Genomic DNA, 21630 nt, shown 5'->3' on the forward strand with positions numbered 1-21630 from the left:
CGGAGGCAATGATCACAGTACATCACAGCCCAGATCTTCTGGTTTTCAGATAGTAAGAGTACCCTGATATTTTCACAGAAATTCTCAAGTCCTAATGCACTGACAATGCAGTAACTTTGAGAAGTTCTGCTTCTGATGGGCAATTATACAGCATCTAGAACTCAGTAAAAGTAGGAGACTAGAGAGTTATAATTTATTTAAATAGTTACCAAGGAAAGGTTGGAGGAATTAAAACTTACTATGAAACTGACTAAACATTCATATGGACCATCTACTCCTAGTCAGTAGTGTATCCACTACCACACTTTGCATCTGCCATTCTACTCCCTCACCCACCCACCTAGCATTACACGTCTTCTAACTTTGTCAAAATAGTTTTGGCTCTTCAAACCTCAAACGTGGGAGTTACTCCTGTATAAAAGGGTGTGGTTTAACTTCCTGCACCGAGTGGAAAGGCTTCTTTAACAGGTACACTGTGCATTTCTGAAGGTACCAAAATTATAAATTTAAGCCAGAAATGCAGAGCTTTGGGGAAGAGCAAGTCATAAAATGCTTGAAGTGGCAAAGTGTGAATGTCGCTCCTTAGAAAATTTGGCCCAATGTTAGGTCAATGAACAGCATTTTGAATAATCAGCAAAGTTTATCAACTTTCACTTAGTCAAGTTTTAACTATTTGCATTGGCTGCTCATGTGCAATCTTGAAGATGCTTGCAAAGGAGCTGAAAGTTCCACGCAAGTCACATGCAGGAGACTGGTACATATATCAAACAAATCCCCAGCAAAATGGACCTGATTTACTGACAATTAACTGTGTAGCATAATTAGAAAAATAAAGTTCTATTTGAAAATCAATGGAATAGCAGTGGGCATGTGCATAATGTCATTACGACAAAACCAAGACAGGAGGGTATATTAACAACTTGATAAAATCTCAAAGGCTCAAATACTGAAATTATTTTAAGGGATGGCTAGTTATTCAGAACTTTTCACCTGTAGATTAATTTGTGTGTAGTGCTCATAGTACGGCAGACTATATTGTGTCTGTGCCAGAAATATTTCCTATTGGTGATTTCTTATTTTGACAAGCTTTTCTAAAAGAGCATTAATACTTTACAACGGAAGTGATGGTGCATGCCAAATCTATTCTTCGGTTTACCACAACTGTAAAGTAATCTTTCAAAAAGAAGAGGAGTGTGGGAGAAAGGCATGGAAAGAGTGTGTGTGTGTCGGTGTGTGTCAGGGGTGGTTAAGGAGATGGAGCAGGGATGCGAGTTTAATACGTATTTTAAAAATGGAATACAAAATTACAAGGAAGGGAAGACACAGTATTGATTAAAAAGTCAAAACAAATCTGCAATTAAAACAAGGATGCAATCAGGATTTTATCAAATAACTTACAAATAAGTCATTTTTGTTTTTCATTTTAACCTGCAATAAACCTTTAACATTTAAGAGCACAAACAAGCCATTTCAACAAAATCAAATAACTGAAACATTTTAATTGAGAAAGTTCACGTACAAACATTAAATTATTTTCTATTCTTAGCTGTTTTGCTTTAAGAATAAATATTGAAGACCAACTGACATGATCCAAAGATACCTTCATGTCTAATATAATAAATTCTATCCGCTCTCAAACTTAGGTGTTCATATTGTTTAAATGTCTACTGAGTGAAGCCAACATTTTGTGATATGCTGAATGGTGGCACATTCGTTACAGTACTGAATTCATTACTTGTCAGAAGCATGGATCAACGATCTGAAGATAAGAGTTTAAATCTTACCATGCCTACTGAGGAATTTAAATTCAGTTCAATAAATAAATCTAGAATATTAACAGATAATCTTTTCCATGTCATAAAACCCATTTGGTTCACTAATGCATTTGGGGAAGGAGATTTGCTGCCTGCAACCTGTCTTGTCCACATGTAACTTGAGGCCCATTGTAATTTGGCTAACTTCTGAAATGGCCCCAAGTCAATTCAATTAAGGATAATGAGAGATTGATACCAGCAAATCCCACATCAAATGAATAAAGTTAAAAAAAGGTAATAACCAAGCAGTGGTTCATTGCAGGAATTATGTAACAGCTGGGTCTCCATTAAAGGAAATGAGTATACAGAAACAGTGAAGTTCTATTAAACAGCATAAACCTCAAAATTACATGGAATATGGTCACTGTAAATTATGTAATAAAGGAACAATGTAATAAAATTTGCATATCAGCATGTTAAATTTAAAATGGATAAAGCCACTAATTTAGTGCATCAGAGTTTCTCACAACAAAAAAAATGAAAACAAACAAGTTTTTTTTAATCCCTAGAGAGAATCAGAGGTTGTAGGTAAGTAAAACAACTCTGTTTATAGATAATGCGCTTTAGGAAATAAATTCAATAGGAAATATTCAGTTTCAGAAATGTCAAGAAGTTTCTGTGCAGTACTACTTGATAACTAAAACTGCATCTTCTTCAGTTTTTAAACAACTTGCTTTCAATTTTTCATAAGTCTTCAGCAGATCAGTTGATTCCAGACTACCAATAATGTCACAGCCATCCACTAGGTGGTGTGAGACAGGAGCCACTGAAGAGCTTGGCCAACGTCCTTACTTCCCTCAAAATTTGGATTTTACTTGGCAAACTACAGGAAGGGAAATTGCCGCTTCAGTCCAGTGTACAAGACTAAATATCAGACAGTTCCAACTCTTCAACAACAACTCTTCATTTCCAAAAAAACAAACATTTCCTAGGTCATGAAGTCAATTTCTATTGAAAATTTAATTTTGTTCAGAGTGAAAGAAAATACAATATTTTAACAACATAGAACACAGAACAATACAGTGCAGAACAAGCCCTTCGATCCTTGATGTTGTGCCGACCTATGAACTATTCTCAGTTCATTCCCCTACACTATCCCATCACCACCCATGTGCTTATCCAAGGATTGTTTAAATCTCCCTCATGTGGCTGTGTTAACTACATTGGCAGGCAGGGTATTCCACGCCCTTACCACTCTGAGTAAAGAACCTGCCTCTGACATCTGTCTTAAATCTATCACCCATCAATTTGTAATTATGTCTCCTCATACAAGCTGACATCATCATCCTAGGAAAAAGACTTTCACTGTCTACCCTATCTAATCCTCTGATCATCTTGTATGTCTCTCTCAAATCCCCTCTTAGTTGTCTTCTTTCCTATGAGAACAGACCCAAGTCTCTCAGCCTTTCCTCATAAGGCCTTCCCTCCAGACCAGGCAACAACCTGGTAAATCTCCTCTGCAGCTTTTCCAATGCTTCCACATCCTTCCCAAAATATGGCGACCATAACTGTACACAATATTTCAAGTACAGCCACACTAGCGTTTTATATAATTGCAGCATGATATCACAGCTCCGGAACTCAATCCCTTTACCAATGAAACCTAACACATCGGATGCCTTCTTAACAGCACTATCAACCTGGGTGGCAACTTTCAGGGATCTATGTACATGGACTCCAAGATCCCTCTGCACATCTACACTAGCAAGAATCTTTCCATTGACCCAGTACTCTGCCTTCATGTTATTCTTCCCAAAGTGCATCATCTCATATTTAGCTGCATTGAACCCATTTGCCACCTCTCAGCTCAATTCTGCAGTTTATCCAAGTCCCCCTGCAACTTGTAACATTCTTCCAAACTGTCCACTAGTCCACCAACTTTAGTGTCATCTGCAAATTTACTAATCCATCCACCTATGCCTGTGTTTAAGTAATTTATAAAAATAACAAAAAGCAGTGGTCCCAAAACAGATCCTATGGCACACCACTAGTAACCGGACTCCAGGCTGAATATTTCCATCAACGACCACTCTCTGCCTTATTTCAGAAAGCCAGTTTCTAATCCAAACTGCTAAATCACCCTCAATCCCATGCCTCTGCATTTTCTCCAACAGCCTTCCATGTGGAACCTTATCAAAGGCTTTACTGAAGTCCATGTATACCACATCAACTGCCCTACCCTTATCTACATGCTTGGTCACCTTCTCAAAAAGCTCAATGAGGTTTGTGAGACACGACCTGCCCTTGACGAAACCATGTTGACTAAATGAAATCAAATTGTTGCTTGCTAGATGATTATAAATCCTATGTCTTATAATCCTTTCCAAAATCTTTCCTACAACAGAAGTAAGGCTCACTGGTCTATAATTACCTGGGTCATCTCTAAAGCCCTTCTTGAACAAGGACACAATATTTGCAATCCTCTGGTACTAACCCTGTAGACAATGGCGACTCAAATATCAAAGCCAATGACTCTGCTATCTCCTCCCTAGCTTCCCAGAAAACCCTCCGATAAATCCCATCCGGCCCAGGGGACTTGACTACTTTCACTCCTTCTAGAACTGATAACACCTCTTCGTAACTAACCTCGATCGTTTCTAGCCTAATATCTTGTACCTCATTCTTCTCCTCTACAATATTCTCCCTTTCCTGAGTGTAAACTGATGAGAAATGTTTGTTTAGCACCTCTCCGATCTCCACAGGGTCCACACTCAACTTCCCACTTCTGTCTTTGACTGGCCCTATTCCTACCCTAGTCATCCTTTTATTCCTCACATGCCTATAGAAAGCTTTATGGTTCTCCTTTATTCTATTTGCTAAAGACTGCTTGTGTCCTCTCTTTGCTCTTCTTAACTTTCTCTTTAAATCCTTCCCAGCTGATCTGTAACTCTTCATCGCCTCATCTGAACCATCTTGTCTCATCAACACATAAGCCCCCTTCTTCCGCTTAACAAGAGATGCAATTTCTGTAGTAAACAGTAAGTTCCCTTACTTTATTACTGCCTCCCTGCCTGACAGGGACATACCTATCAAGGACACACAATAACTCTTCCTTAAACCAGCTCCACATTTCCATTATCTGCATCCCCCGCATTTTGCTATCCTAAATATACTTGTTTGCAGGATTTTCTTTTGACAATAGACCCTCTCCCACCTTAACATTCTTGTATGCATTTAGACTGCAACTCCAAGATTCAAAGTCTGAAAATGCTAACATTCTGAAGGGTCATTGGACTCGCTCTGCATTCTCTCCACTGATGCTGCCAGACTAGCTGAGTTTCTCCATTAATTTTTGTTCTGGTTCACATTTCCAGCACCTGTAGTTCTTGTTTATTTCAAATTTACCTGAACCAGGAACATGAGTTTTTAAAAAGAATTAAGTGTGCCAAATAATTAAATTTTGATTAATTTTGTTTTGCTATTAGTAGCATATATAGGCGACTGTCTGTGTGGAGTTTGCACATTCTCCCAGTGTCTGCGTGGGTTTCCTCTGGGTGCTCCGGCTTCCTCCCACAGTCCAAAGATGTGCAGGTCAGGTGAATTGGCCATGCTAAATTGCCCGTAGTGTTAGGTGAATTAGTCAGGGGGAAATGGGTCTGGGTGGGTTACTCTTCGGAGGGTCAGTGTGGACTGGTTGGGCCTGTTTCCACAGTGTAGGGAATCTAATCTAGAATCTAATAACAGACTGAGGAAAAAAAAAAGCTGGATTTTTAAAAATAAAATTTATTTAAATCTCATTTCCTTTTTTGGGCACAGCCAAACTCTCAAAGTGATTTATTTTCTTTGCATAGAAATGTTTATTGAAGGCACCAGGACAAACTAAATTTATGAATTAAAATACCGAAAGTATTTCTCCTCCCCAAGAAGAGAGCTCTGGCTTGCCATCATCCAATACAAGTGGTGCACATTATTAAAAGATTTGGAAACAGAGTCAAGCCCAAGTAATTATATCTTCTATTGCTGCTTGTCTTGACATATAAAATATGTGGCATGTAGCTTGACCCCCAGTTTTGGAAGATTTTTCAAAAGTTTCAAAGAAGCTTGATATATATGTTGCAATCTATAGTAATCACTTGTGTCGCTCTGAAACATGTGGCCCCTTCCCTTGTGGACTACAGCTAATTATTTCATTTTAATTATCTATGGACCAGCTAAGAGGATCTCAGGAATGCCTGGAAGACTACTTTTACATAAAGAGCAGGATATTCCTATTTCAGTTTATAATTTTCAACTTGTTTCCTGCTTCCTTTCTCATTTTGCTTCAAATTGAAATTTTAATCATTTATTTTCTTTCTGCTTCATGTAATTTAACTTCAATTTCTAGTCATTCCACAATGTTTAGATTTACACTACCATATTACTAATAAATGTTTTTCAAAACAAGCCAAAAAGAATGTTGTGAATATCTGATCCATTATTCATGCATTTTTATATATAAGCTTAATTCTTAAAATGAGGAAACTGAAGGTAAGTAAAGCAATCTCAGAGGCTACTGACCTTAACTTACTTTGAATTACTTGAAAAGTTAACAGCTAGAAAGATCATAAAGCAAGTGAGCTTATTTGGTTAAAGAGATGGAAACATGATGTCTCAAATGCTTTTGATTAAGGACATACATAAAGAGGTGCTTTTGATTTGGGAGTTTAGCCAGTTCAAAGAAATCCAGTAAACCCTGAGAGACTGAAGTAAATGAGTTTTACAATCAGGCCGAAAAGAAATTGCAAATGAGGAATGAATAATCTAAGGATAAGCCAATAGCATGCTACACTGTCATGGAGACGAGTGGAACCTAGAGAGCTCTTATTTCAATTTATCCAAATGAATGCTGGAAAACTTAGTTGTAGTTTGAACATTTGCTGCTCACAGACAGAAGGTAGCCAAAATAAATTACAGTTACAGTTAGAGAAATCTGCACTGGAAGCAGACTGAAAAAAGAACTAACTTCAACACTTTGTGGAAGGCAATTGAGGCTTCATTTCAGTTTGATTGGATTTGATTTGATTGAGAGGGAACAGCAGAAACTAGAAGCTTGCCTAGTTTGAAGCTAATGGGAGAACCTAGGGTGGGCTTCAGGCTTGAGGCAGAAGGAAGCAAAGGACTAAGATAGCCATTGTAAAGAGGGAGGGGACATGAAAATCTTACCTCTTGAAAATAATCAAACAGAATTCATCAGAGGACTGTCATATAAATATGGTATCACTAGCAGAAACAAGTACCCTTAAGTATAATGTGTCTTAAGACAATTCTTGGAGGAAGTGAACAAACATGACTGCATAACATCTGTATAAATAAGCTATACTGTTAACTTATTCATATTTATTTTTATTCACTCATGGGATGTGGGCACCACTGGCTTGCCAGAACTTATTGCCCATCCCTAGTTGCCCTCGAGAAGGGGTGGGCTGCCATCTTGAACCTCTGCTGTTCATGTGTTGTAGATTGGCCTACAATGCCAAGGAGTTCCAGGATTTTGATCCAGCGACAGTGAAGAAGTGGTGATAAATGTCCAAGTCAGAATGGTGATGTCCCTGCATATCTACTGCCCTTGTCCTTCTAGATGAAAGTGGTCATGGCTTGGAATGTACTGTCAAAGGATCTTTGGTGAATATCTGCAGTGCATCCTGTAGATAGAACACTGCTGCTACTAAGCATTGATTGTGGAAGGACTGGATGCTTGTGGATATGGTGCCAATCGGCAATCTGTCTTGTCCTGGATGGTATCAAGTTTCTTGAGTGTTGTTAGAGTTGCACCCATCAAAGCAAGTGGGATCATTTTCAAGACTTGTGCCTTGTAAATGATGGGCAAGTTTTGGAGAGTCAGGACACTAGTTGCTCACCACGGTATTCCTAGCCTCTGACCTGCTCGCAAGCTATGTTATCTGATGAGTCGGGGTGAGTTTCTGGTTAATGGTAACCCAAGGACGTTGATAGTGGGGGATTCAGTAATGGTAACACCATTGAATGTCAAGGCTCAATGGTTTGATTGTTTCTTATTGGCGATGAATATTGCCTTACATTTGTGTGATGCGATTATTACTTGCCACTCATCAGCCCAAAGCTGGATGTTGTCCAGACCCTGCTGCATTTGAACATGGGCTGGTTCAGTAACTAAAGAGCCATGAATATTGTTGAACATTATGCAATCATCCCCAAACATTCCATTTCTGACCTTATGATAGAGGAAACGTCAGTGATGAAGCAGCTGACACTACCTTGAGGAACACTTGCAGAGGAATCCTGGAGCGGAGATGATTGACATCCAAAACCAACCTCCTTACGTGCCACCTATGATTCCAACCAGTGGAGAGTTTGCCCCACAGTACCCATCAATTCCAGTTTTGCTAGGGTTCCTTGATGTCACACTATCAAATGCAACCTTGATATCAAGGATTGTCACTCTCCCATCTCCTCTGGAATTCAACTTTTGTCTAGATTTGAACCAATGCTGTAACGAGGTCAGGAGCTGAGTGGCCCTGGTGGAACAAAAACTGAATATCACTGAGCAGGTTATGGCGGAGCCGATGCTACGTATTAGTACTTGGTAGCACTATTAAGCAAACCTTTCATCAATTTACTGATGATTGAGATTAGACTGATGGGACAGTAATTGACAGGGTTGGATTTGGCCTGCTTTATGCATATAGGACATATTTGGGCAATTTTCCACATTGTCAGGTAGATGCCAGTGCTGTACGTGGACTGGAAGAGCTTGGCTAGGGGAGCAGCAGGTTCTGGAATCCAAGTTTTCAGTACTATTGCCCTAATGTTGCCAGGGACAAAACAACTGGATGCTGGAATCCAAAGTAGACAAGCAGGAGGCTGGAAGAACATTAGGTAGTAGAGAAGTCAATGTTTCGGATATAACGCTTCTTCAGGAATGGAGATGGCTCAAACAGTTTCGCCCACCTGTGTCTGCAGCTCCAACACCTCCCACTTCCATTCCTGAAAAAGGGTTACACCCAAAACGATGACTTCTCCACCTCCTGATGCTGCCTGACTTGCTGTGTTCTTCTAGCCTCCTGCTTGTAATGTTGTCAGGGCCCATGGCTTTTGCAGTATTCAGTACCTCCAACTGTTTTCTGATATCACATGGAGTGAATCAAATCAAATTCACAGAAGACTGGTATTGGTGATCCTCGGCAATACTGGAGTAAACTGAAATGGATCATCCACTTGGCAATTCTGGTTGAGGATTGCTGCAAATGCTTCAGCCTTATTTTTCGCACTGATGTGTTGGGCTCGGCCATCATTGAAGATGGGATATTTGTGGAGACTCCTCCATGGAGTTATTTAATTGTCCACCACCATTCATGACTAGATGTGGCAGAACTGCAAAGCTTAGATTTGACCCATTGGTTGTGGGATTGCTTAACTCAGTCTATTATTTGCTGTTTGGCATGAAGTTAGTCCTGTTGGCAGGTTCACCGGGTTGATACCTCATTTCTAGACCTAATGTAGGTGCTACTCCTGCACTCTGCATTTAACCAAAAGTTGATCCCCTGGCTTGACAGGAATGATTGAGATGGTTCCCTCACTACCAGCCACACACCAAAACTAGCAGCTATGTCTTTTAGGACTCAACCTGCTCAATCAGTAGCATGGCTACCAAGCCACTCTTGGTGGAGGACAACAAATTCCCCACCCAGAATACATTTGGCCCTTGTCACCCTCAGTACTTCCTCCAATTGTTGATTAACACGGAGGAGTATGGATTCATCAACCAAGGGAGGACAGTTAGTGATAACCAGCAGGAGGTTTCCTTGCCCATGTTTTAACCTGAAGCCATGAGACTTTATGGGGTCCAGAGTCAAAGTTGATGACTCCCAGACCAACTCCCTCCCAAATGTATACCACTGTGCCGCCACCTCTACTGGGTCTGTCCTGCCTGGAGGACAGGACATGACGGCCATGATAGTGACTGGGATATTCTCTGTAAGGTAGAATTCAGTATGGCTGTCAGGTGGTTGCATGTCTCGACGATGAGACAGCTCTTCCAATTTTGGCATGAGCTCCCAGATGTTAGTAAGGACAACATTGCAGGGTTGACAGGGCTGATTTTGTGATTGTTTTTTTCCAGTGCCTAGGTCAATGCCAGAGGGTGTGTCCAGCTTCATTTCTTTGTTGAGACTTCACAGCAATTGATACAAATGAGTGGCTGCTAGGCCATTTTCAGACAGCAGGTGAGAGTTAATCATATTGCTGTGGATCTGGAGTTACATGTAAACCAGACTACGTGACAATGGCAGATATCCTTCTTTAAAAGATACAAGTTTACTTTGTTCAATTTGTTCTCTATATTATCAGATTTATATTTTGTTTAAAGAATTAATTCTGTTAATTATTCCATTTCTCTTCAAAACATTGTTGTCCCTAAATGGATTGTGACAAGATACTGGCATGGAAGGATGCATCATATGGTGTTTTTCACTGAAACTGCTCTACCTCTGCTGATTTAACTAACTCCACCTCTCTTCACACAGTTGTTACCTGCATTCAGCCTTGTGTGTCAGTCAGTCAGTCTTTGCTACATTGACATGGAACACCCTAACAGTTTCAATGATGACCCGCAGGCAAGCAGTGACTGTAGGCTCCTGGGAATATTTTGGAGATGGTTGGGGCATCAATTCGTGCCAGATAGTCCCCTCCATACAGTGGAGCCTGGTCTTCATTCATGTCTATCCTTGCCATTGGACAAAGAATTGGAACTGTCCCCCATATTAAAATACCTATCACCCATCAAAATGAAATTTGGAATCGATAACACAATGACCCTCATTGACATGACAGGCAGGATAACACCAGCTCAAAGAACAAGATAGCAGATCGACCTTATTCTGGAAATGTAAACTAAAAGAAGAATGTTGACTCCACCAGCCATACAACACACTGGCTGTGATCCTCACATCCCTGATCCAATACATATGCAAACATGGGTCAAGCAAAGCTGTATTATTGTTCAGGAACAAAAATAGAAACACAAAATCAAAGGAGTAAGTCATTCAACTCCTTGAGCCTGCCCTGCCATTCAGCATGATTACAGATGATGGTCGAGCTTTCTACCTAATCCCACCTTTCCTCTCATATCCCTTGATCCTTTTAGCCCCAGCAGTTGCATTTATCACCTCAAAAACAAAATGGTTCGGCCTCAACCTCTTTCTGTGGTTGTGAATTCCAAAGACTCACCATTCTCAGGGTGAAGAAATTTCTCAAATCACTCATTTTAAATTTTCAACTTGACCACTGGTTCTGCATTCTCCTACCATCAGGAACATCTTTCCTTCATCTGACCTGTCCAGTGCTGTGAGAATCTTTTATGTTTCTATGGGATCTCCCCCACCCCGCACATTCTTCTAAACTCCAGTGAATACAATCCTAACAAATTCAATCCCTCCTCATACGTCAATGCTGCCATCTCAAAAATTTGGTAAACATTCACTGCACTCCCTCTAATAGCAACAGCATCCCTCCTTGGAGGAGATAACAAAAACTGCACACAATACTCCAGGTGTGGTCCCACCCAGGCACTGTATAACTGCAACAAGACATCCTAGTTCTTGTACTTGAATCCTCACGCTATGAAAAATATCACACAGTTTGCCTCCTTTACTGTCTGCTGCACCTGACCACAAACTTACAGCAACTGCTGCACGAAGACACCCAGGTCTCATTTAACATGCCCCTCTCTCAATTTACATCAAAATAATAAACTGCCTTCTTATTTTCACTACCAAAAAATTAATAACCTCATTTATTCACCTAATATTGCATCTGCCATGCATTTGCCTACTCACTCAGCCAGTCCAAATTACAGTACAATATCTCTTAATCCACTTTACAGCTCCCTGTTCCACCCAGCTTTGTGCCATTTGCAAGATTGAACTAACGTAATATCTCACTCATTTAACTCATTAACATATACTGTGAATAACTGCGATTCTCGAACCAATCCCTGTGGTACCCCACTACTTACTGCCTGCCATTCAGTAAAAGACCTATTTATTCCTGTTCCATTTCCCGTCTAACAAATTTTCTATCCATCTCAATACACTGAGCAAAATCCTACGCGCTTGAATTTTACACAATAGTCTTTTATGTCGGACTTTGTCAAAAGCCTTTTGAAAGTCCAAATAAACCACAGCCATTGGCTCCATCAATTCTACTTGTTCAAACTTTGGATTTTTTTCAAGGATGTATCAAGCATAACATGGATTTATAAAATGGAAGTCGACTATGTCCAATTCTACCACTGTTTTCTGCTTTGAAATCCCTGATAATGGACTTTAGCATCTTCCCAATACTGACATCAGACTCACTGGTTTTCATTCTATCTTGCTTTTTAAACATTGGGGTTACATTAGTTAACCTCCAACCTGTAGAAACTGTTCCAGGGTCTATAGAATCTTGGAAGATGACCAATACAAACACTATTTCTAGGGCCACTTCTTTAAGTACTCTGAGCTGTAGATCAGATCTTATGGATTTATTAGCCTTCAATCGCATCAATTTCTTGAACACCATTTTTCTACTCAGAATTGCTTTAGTTCCTCCTTTAAAGTCCTGGGTTCCCCATTATTTCTGGTGCAACGTTTCTCTCTTTCTTTGTGAAGACAGAAACAGAGTATAAATTTAGTTCCCCAGCCATTTCTTTGCTCCCCTAACAACTTGCCTTGTTTTTAACGGTAAAGGGACCTACATTAGTTTTCAGCATCTTTTTAATCATTACATAAGTGCAGAAATTTTTTCTTGTCAGTTCTTATGTTCCCCGGTCCTCTTTTGCTTACTTTTAAATGGTTCCAAATCCTCAAATAAAGAATTTGGATCAGTTTTGTTTTGCATTTAATACTAGATCTAACTTCCCTCCTAAACCAATGATTTGGCCATGGTTTTCTTTGCAATCTTGTGCCAGACAGGAATAAACAATTTTTGTAGATCACCCATTCACTCTGAACATTTGTCATTGTCTATCCACTGTCATTCTTTTTCATAAGATTTCCCAATCCAATATGCTAACTCACACCTCATGTCATTGTAGCTTCCCGTAGTGGGATTCAGGACCCTAGTCTCAGAATCAACTACCTCATTCCCCAACTTGGTGATGAATTCTATCATATTATGGTCACTCATTCCCCCAATGGATCTCTCACAACATTCTTTTCTCTCTGTAAACTACCCAGTCTAAAACGGTCTATTTTCCATTTTGTTTCTCAGTGTATTGGCCCAGAAAACGATCTGTATACACTCCAGGAATTCCTGCTCTGTGGTATTGTGACTAATTTGATTCACCCACATGCAAATTAAAGTAATCTATAATTACAGATGTTTCTTTACCACATACATCTGATTTTCTGTTTAATGCCACTTCCAATCTTACCACTACACTTTGGTCTTTAGACCACATCCACAAATGCTTTTGCCCCCTGGCATTTCTCACTTCTACCCACACAGATTCTAAAATTTTGAGATAATATATTGCCTCTATTGTGTTTTGGTCTTCATTGCAAGAGGTTGAGTACAGGAGCAGGGATGTGTCGCAGTTATGCAGGGACTTGGTGAAGTCACACTGAGAATATTGTGTGCAGTTTTGATCCCCTTTTCTGAGGAAGAATGCTCTTGCTCTCGAGGGAGTACAGCGAAGGCTTACCAGGTTGATCCTGGGGATGGTGGGACAGACGCATTAGGAGAGATTGACTAGGTTAGGATTGTTTTTGCTAGAGTTCAGACAAATGAGGGGGGAATCACAGAGACTTATAAAATTCTAACAGGACTGGACAGGGGAAGTGCAGGAAGGATGTTCCCAATAGTGGGTGCGTCCAGAACCAGGAGTCACTGTCTGAGGACTCAGGGTAGATCATTTAGGACAGAGCTAAGGAGACATTTCTTCACCAAAGAGTTGTGCGCTTGTGGAATTCATTACCATAGGAAGTAGTTGATGTCAAAACATTGAGTGTATTAAAGAGGTGACTAGATATAACAATTGGGGTGAAGGGAAAAAAAGGTTATGGGGAGAAAGTAAGATTAGGCTATGGAATTGGATGATCAGCCATGATGGTGACGTATGGCAGAGCAGGCTTTAAGGGCCGAATAGCTTCCTCCTGCTCCTATCTTATGTTTACATCCTCGTGAATCAGTAATGAAACTCCACTGCCTTACCTTTTTGTCTGTCCTTCCTAAATACAGAAATCCCCCCCAGATGTTCAGATCCTATCCTGGTCACCCTGCAACCATGTCTAAATAATTCTAACTACATCACACCGGTTTATAAGTATATATCTGCATGATGAATTCATCCTCTTTATTTCAAATGGGATATAAAGAGCAGGGTGGAAAGTGGAATTGAAGCCCAAGATAATCCACGATTGTACTGAAAGGCAAAGAAAGGGACAGGCCACATAGTCTACTCTTGCTTCTATGTTTTGTATTCTTTGTTCTCACAGAAGCAGGCAGTTGGATTTCATGATTAGTTTTGTAAAACAGACAAAAACTTTTTCAGAAACAGGAAGAGGTGCACATAATCCTAAGATATTCAAAGAGTTAGAGGGTCACTTAACTGAATGCTCATGGAAAGAACTCAAGAAATCACATAGCTTGGAGAATAGTGGAAAGCCAAAGATAATCAAAACAAATTCCTGAAACCTAGTTCCTCAGTTTGGTTCCAGAAAGGATTCTGGGTCATCCAAGATGGAGGACGGGAAACATTTCTGGCTGTAACAGCTGCTCCTTTTTTGAGGTATTTTAGGTGCTTGAGGTGATTTCCTCAAATTTCAGGAGCAGTAATTACTGTTTTATATGTTGTTGCATTGTTTTGGAACTTTGGAAAAAAAAAGTCAAAACAACAGCAGTTTTAAAAGGGAGAAAAACAGACAAAGGAAGCACATGATGACGTAAAAGCGAGAGGGAGCGAGAATCTGCACAGTTACTGCCTTTGCTGTTTGAATTCATGTATCGCTGGACATCGGAGTGCATCTGGGAAAGTTACCAAACAGTGAAATTCACAACTGATCTTGGAGGAACTGTTGGGCGAAGTTCACAGCACAGACTCTGATAAATTAATCGTTGTTTCAAGTGTGGCCTACAGAGAAACAGCAGTAGTGAGTAGAGTAGGTTCTTTCTTGAAAATGTGTTTTTGGAGATATGTCTCTTGATTAAACTTAAAATATAAGCCATAACTATTAATTTAACCTGGGGCAGTGTTTGTAGAGGAATAAGACAGTGTTATTTTCTGGGTCTGTAGATTGTAAAGGAGCAAAAATGGCCTTTAATCGAGTGATATGTACTTCTTGTCAGATGTGGGAGTTTAAAGATTACTGCGGATTATATCTGCCATAAATGCTGCTGGCTGAGAATCTTATCAGATCAAACGGAGTGGTTGGAGAGACAGTTAGAAGCAATGAAGAATTTGCAACAGCATGTGATGGATGGCAGTTATGGGGGGGGGGGGGGGGGTGGAAGGGAAGTCTCAGATACAGTCACATAGATGGGTTAACTGCAGGAAAGGTAAGAGAGGTAGGCAGCTAGTGCAGGAGTCTTTTGTGGAACTGGCTCAAAGGTAGAAGACAGAGGGTGGTGTTGGAGGGTTGTTTTTCAGACTGGAGGCCTGTGACCATTGGAGTGCCACAAGGATTGGTGCTAGGTCCTCTACTTTTTGTCATTTACATAAATGATTTGGATGCGAGCATAAGAGGTACAGTTAGTAAGTCTGCAGACGACACCAAAATTGCAGGTGTAGTGGACAGCGAAGAGGTTTACCTCAGATTACAACAGGATCTTGACCAGATGGGCCAATGGGCTGAGAAGTGGCCGATGGAGTTTAATCCAGATAAATGCGAGGTGCTGCATTTTGGGAAAGCAAGTCTTACCAGGACTTATACACTTAATGGTAAGGTCCTAGGGAGTGTTGCTGAACAAAGAGACCTTGGAGTGCAGGTTCATAGTTCCTAGAAAGTGGAGTCGCAGGTAGATAGGATAGTGAAGGTGGTGTTTGGTATGCTTTCCTTTATTGGTCAAAGTATGGAGTACAGGAGTTGGGAGATCATGTTGCGGCTGTACAGGACATTGGTTAGACCATGTTGGAATACTGCGTGCAATTCTGGTCTCCTTCCTATCGGAAAGATGTTGTGAAACTTGAAAGCGTTCAGAAAAGATTTACAAGGATGTTGCCAGGGTTGGAGGATTTGAGCTATAGGGAGAGGCTGAAAAGGCTGAGGTTGTTTTCCCTGGATCGTCAGAGGATGAGGGGCGACTTATAGAGGTTTACAAAATTATGGGGGGCATGGATAGGGTAAATAGGCAAAGTCTTTTCCCTGGTGTCGGGGTGAGAGGGGAAAAGATATTAAAGAGACCTACGGGGCAACTTTTTCACACAGAGGGTGGTACGTGTATGGAATGAGATGCCAGAAGAAGTGGTGGTGGAGGCTGGTACAATTGCAACATTTAAGAGCCATCTGGATGGGTATATGAATAGAAAGGGTTTGGAGGGATATGGTAAAAACAATGACTGCAGATGCTGAAAATCAAATACTGGATTAGTGGTGCTGGAAGAGCACAGCAGTTCAGGCAGCATCCAACGAGCAGCGAAATCAACGTTTCGGGCAAGGGCTTTTGCCCAAAATGTTGATTTCGCTGCTCGTTGGATGCTGCCTGAACTGCTGTGCTCTTCCAGCACCACTAATCCAGTATTGGAGGGATATGGGCTGGGTGCTGGCAGGTGGGACTAGATTGGGTTGGAATACCTGGTCGGCAAGGACGGGTTGGACCGAAGGGTCTGTTTCCATACTATGACTCTAAGTGAAGGAACTCAAACTCCTGCAAAGAATAGAGGGATGCTTTGGTACAATTTCTTTTTAAAAGCTGCCACATTGAGAGTTTCAGGCTTAAAGAATACCTATTGATTAAACACATTGCAAGTACTACCAACTGAGCATTGGTTAAATCTTCCATCATAAAATAAGCTTTCTTTAAAATATTAAACCTGGTAACAATACTTTCAGTTAATAGTTTAAGAGGCATCTGGATGGGTATATGAATAGAAAGGGTTTGGAGGGATATGGGATGGGTGTTAGCAGGTGGGACTAGATTGGGTTGGGATATCTGCCTTAAAATAATAAGATTATATTTATTTTTCAATTAACAACACTAATGTAGATTATCTTGTAATATTGACCTTTGGTGACAACTTACTGGTAATATTGTCTGCCACTTTTTCTATATTACAATAGTGACAACACATTGAAAAAAAACTTTTCAGTCTGTAAAACACAAACATCCCCATGGTCATGAAAGGCATTATATAAATGTAAGTTTTCAATAAAAATCATGTTTATGAAATGCCTCAGGATGCTTTCCAATGTTCAAGATTCTATACAAATACCAATTTGTTTTTGAACCTGCTTTGCAGTATACTCCACAAAATGACTGATACACATGCAACTGATTCAATTAGCTACCAAAAAGAGCTTAAAAAAAGTCACATCACAAATTCCAGTACAGATAGATTACAATGTACTGTTTTAAACATATGGTATTGATGGGAGTTTTTAAGCAATATGCCCTCTATTTTATGCAGAATGAAAAATGACATTTGATTGTTCTACTAACAATTCATCTCTCTTGCGGCTTTACTTCTTCAACATTTTTTTAAAATAGCCTAAACTGGTTTTTAAAAATATGGTTCAAAACCAATATTTGTCATCCTTTGTATTTGTTGAAGTAAACCCTCTTAGCATTTAGGCTTCCATACCAAATATAGGTTCCTTTACTCTCAGAAATTGAGTTTTTTTCCATAGTCTATAAAATATTAATGATTAAAAACTTTTTCTTCATTGGATTCTACTGCAGATGAAGCAGCTACATACTACGTATGTAAAAATTGCTTGGGCTATTATGTCTTCCAGTTATTCTTAGCAAATCATAGCAAAATAATTGAACAAACTACCTAGTATTAAAGTACTGCATTTCAAAAGGCTTGTGACATCTTAGACACACTGGTTATTGAGAAAGCTTCTCTCAATATAAAAACAAAAACAGACAACTAGTAAGGAAAGCATTTTTCATCATAAGACAATAGTAAAGAGAAAAGTTATGCCTAAAATATGGCATTAAATCAACATTATTGTTTATTCATATCTCCCTAAATTCAAAGTCCCAAAGCAACAAAAAAGATGCAGCACAAAGGCAGGGCTGTAAAAAGACAGCAAGATTTACTACAGAATCTGCAAATATTCTTCCTATCAAATCCTCCTGCTATATGTTTAAAGAAATAGTGTTAATTTACACAAAAAAACAAACAGTCTATAAAGTGAGGCAATAGGAAAATATTGAGTAAAGTTTGGACTGAGAGCTCTGAACTCTGAGTAAAAGTAAAACTATGTATTTGGCCGGCGCTACATGTTCCGTGAATGAAGGTTAGGTCAACACTTATAGGTGTTCACATTTCTTAAAAAATTAATCTAATCAGATCAATTATTTTTCAACAAGAATAAGGTATCTATCCTACAGAATACACTATGCCACTTAATCACCAGAGACGTGTTTGCTGCTTTCATGCTTATCAGACTGAAATGTCCCAATATGTTCCATTCTGTTCTGGATGGTATTAATTGACAAGTGCTTTTGTCATCAATTCACCAAGTCTAGCCCCTGGGATCTATGACAGCTACCAAAACTTCCACAAAAACCAGAGTCTAAGTGGATGGATGCAGAATGTTAAACTCAGCTGCGACAACCTGGATTCTGGGATGACCCCAGACATTTGGTGCTATTCTAAAAGACTTCTGTATGCCATAGCTAGGAAAACCAGTCCACAGTCCCAAATGTCACTACTCCATCACCCTCTATCTACAGCAATTCAAAGAATAATCACTAGGTTGATCCGTGGTATGGAGGGATTGTCTTAAGAGCAAAGGTTAAACAGCTTAGGACTCTACTCATTGAAGTTTAGAAGAATGAGAGGTTATTGAGACATATAGAATTCTTAAGGGGCTTGACAGGGTAAATGCTGAGAGAATGTTTCCCCTCACTGGGGAGTCTAGGAGCTGAGAGCATAGCCTCAGAATAAACTGGTGCCAAGTTTAAGACTGAGATAAGCAGTAATTTATTCATTCTGAAAGTTGAGTGTCTTTGGAACTTCTTGTCATATACAGGTGTGGCAACAGAGTCCTTGTGTATATTTAAGGCTGAGATAGATAGATTCTTGATTAGTGTGGGAGTCAAGGGCTATGAGCAAAGGGCAGGAAAGTTGAAGTCAGGAATGTTGAAATAGTTATCCTATCAAATGGTGGAAGAGGCTTGAAGGGCTGAACAGTCTGCTCCTGTTCCTATTTCTTATGATCGTACAATGTGGTTGAACCGCTTATCCTTAAGTGAACAGAAGTGACTTTAGAAATTGCCCTCGTGAACAATGACCAGATCTTTGCAATTACTCCAAATTTGAGCCAAGGTTCCATGAGTAGCTGATGAATGGTGCTATCTTCGTAACCTTGTCATCAGTGAAAATGTTGCCCCTTAGGTCTCTTTTATATCTTTCCCCTCTCACCCTAAACCTATGCCCTCTAGTTCTGGACTCCCCAACCCCAGGGAAAAGACTTTGTCTATTTATCCTATCCATGCCCCTCATAATTTTGTAAACCTTTATAAAGTCACCCCTCAGTCTCCGACTCTCCAGAGAAAACAGCCCCAGCCTGTTCAGCCTCTCCCTGTAGCTCAGATCCTCCAATCCTGGCAACATCCTTGTAAATCTTTTCTGAACCCTTTCAAGTTTCACAACATCTTTCCAATAGGAAGGGGACCACAATTGCACGCAATATTCCAACAGTGGCCTAACCAACGTCCTGTACAGCCGCAACATGACCTCCCAATTCCTGTATTCAATACTCTGACCAATAAAGGAAAGCATATCAAATGCCTTCTTCACTATCATATTTATCCTGCGACTCCACTTTCAAGAAGCTTTAACCTGCACTCCAAGGTCCCTTTGTTCAGCAACACTCCCTAGGACCTTACCATTAAGTGTAAAAGTTGTGGTACAATTGCAACATTTAAGAAGCATTTGGATGGGTATATGAATAGGAAGGGTTTGGAGGGATATGGGCCAGGTGCTGGCAGGTGGGACTAGATTGGGTTGGGATATCTGGTCAGCATGGACGGGTTGGACCGAAGGATCTGTTTACATGCTGTACATCTCTATGACTCTATAACTTCTATTGAAATAACTGCATTTAATCACCTTGCCTGATCTATTCACTAAAGCAAATAACAGAATTGCAGATGCTGGAAATCCCTGAAACAATAACAGTAAAACGCTGGAGAATCTCAGCAGGTCTTTCAGGATATTGGTCAAATTCTGGCAAATAGAACTAGGTCAACCACATTTAGGATAATTCTTGATGAAGGGCTTTTGCCCAAAATATCGGTTAACCTGCTTCTTGGATGCTCCCGGACGTGCTGTGCTTTTTCAGCACCACACTCTCGACTGTGATTCCCAGCATCTGCATCCTCACTTTGTCCCAGTTTGGGATGTCTGGTCGGCGCAAGACGATTTGGACCGAACGGTCCGTTCTGCACTCTCTCACTCTATGAGATACTGCCAGACCCAAGTTTTTCCAGCAATTTCTGTTTTTGTTACTGATTTCCAGCATAAACAGTTCTTTGGGAGGTATGTTTTTGATCAGTGAAACAAAGCTCCGGGACTCAAATCCTTGCGAACACTGTTCACAGATAACAATTCATGAATACGAGTCCTCATTATCCCAGGTGGCAGCTTGAATGCAACAACTTGCATTATTTTACATACTACGATTATTCGTAAGTATTGCTAAAAAGCGTTTTCAACCTACCCACAACGTGTTTAAATACTCGAGCGCAAAGGAGATAAACTGCCCTGTGTGAGTGAGTAAGAGCTGCAGTCCCACCCAGGTGCTGAAGCAGTACAGGAGGTAGAGGACGGGCCCGCCCGTGGCCAACACCAGCAGCACTCTGCGTTTCAGCAGCACCTGGTTACCCAGCATTTCAACGCCGTGATTGATGAACGAAATGGGCAACATGAGGGTGGCCAAGACGATGGGCGTGCCGGACTCCTGGAGGCCGCCCAGCCATTTCCTCACCAGGTTAGTCAGGGTAGTCTTGAAAGGATGCAGGAAGGTGCCACAGAGCACAGCCCACAACAGCGGCCGCAGGAACGCCTCCAGGATAAAGTAAACGAGCACGGCGGCGCCGCACGAGATAGCTACGAATATCAGCGCCCCCGTGTTGTAAAACGCCTGCTTGATGTTCTTGTCGAACTTGAGCGGCAGTAGCTGCTGAACCCCTTGCTGGACACAGTCACTTAAAAGACTGACACTCGAGGACCTCATGAGCAGCGGAGGAGGAGATTTACTCTCCGGCACCGCGGCTACTCTCGCTTGCTGCTCCTCCGCCATGTTTGCCTTTGCCCGGGTAACGGTGCGACGGGGCATGTCGGGATTTGTAGTTCCCTACCCTCACCTCCGGAGCCAACAGCAACGGCCGGCGGAGCAGAAAGAACTACAAATCCCAGCGCCGATCATGGGCGGGGTTGCCTTCAGCTGGTAGAAACTTTGAAAATGTCTGTCAGATGATGAAGCAGCTGGTGGAGTGACAGTCGGTTGGCAGCACTTGTGATGGAGAAGTTTATTTTAGGTAAATCCAGGTTACTGGAACTTGTTCTGGAGAGGCTCAGCAAGTTACGTTTTCACTTCATAACTACTAGGCAATGATTATTTCTTAAAGGAGAGAATCTAGCCATCTCCTTTTTACATTCATTGGTCAGTCTCCCACCATCCTGAGGGTTACTAGTGATGAGAAA

The 21630-nt window shown here is 40.7% G+C and overlaps 1 protein-coding gene across 2 annotated transcripts in view; it reads right to left on the reverse strand.

The window, feature by feature from the left end:
• Positions 1–21290, reverse strand: part of tmem245 (transmembrane protein 245) — a 116459-nt gene extending 95169 nt beyond the window's left edge. For both annotated transcript variants that reach the window (XM_072575567.1, XM_072575565.1), the window contains exon 1: positions 20645–21290. In XM_072575567.1, the coding sequence (XP_072431668.1) occupies positions 20645–21262 (618 nt within the window). In that variant the 5' untranslated portion in view covers positions 21263–21290. The remainder of the gene's footprint in view (positions 1–20644) is intronic.
• Positions 21291–21630: the final 340 nt, after the last annotated feature.

The sequence above is a fragment of the Chiloscyllium punctatum genome, chromosome 8, assembly GCF_047496795.1.
Source record: "Chiloscyllium punctatum isolate Juve2018m chromosome 8, sChiPun1.3, whole genome shotgun sequence".
Classification (NCBI taxonomy): Eukaryota; Metazoa; Chordata; class Chondrichthyes; order Orectolobiformes; family Hemiscylliidae; genus Chiloscyllium; species Chiloscyllium punctatum.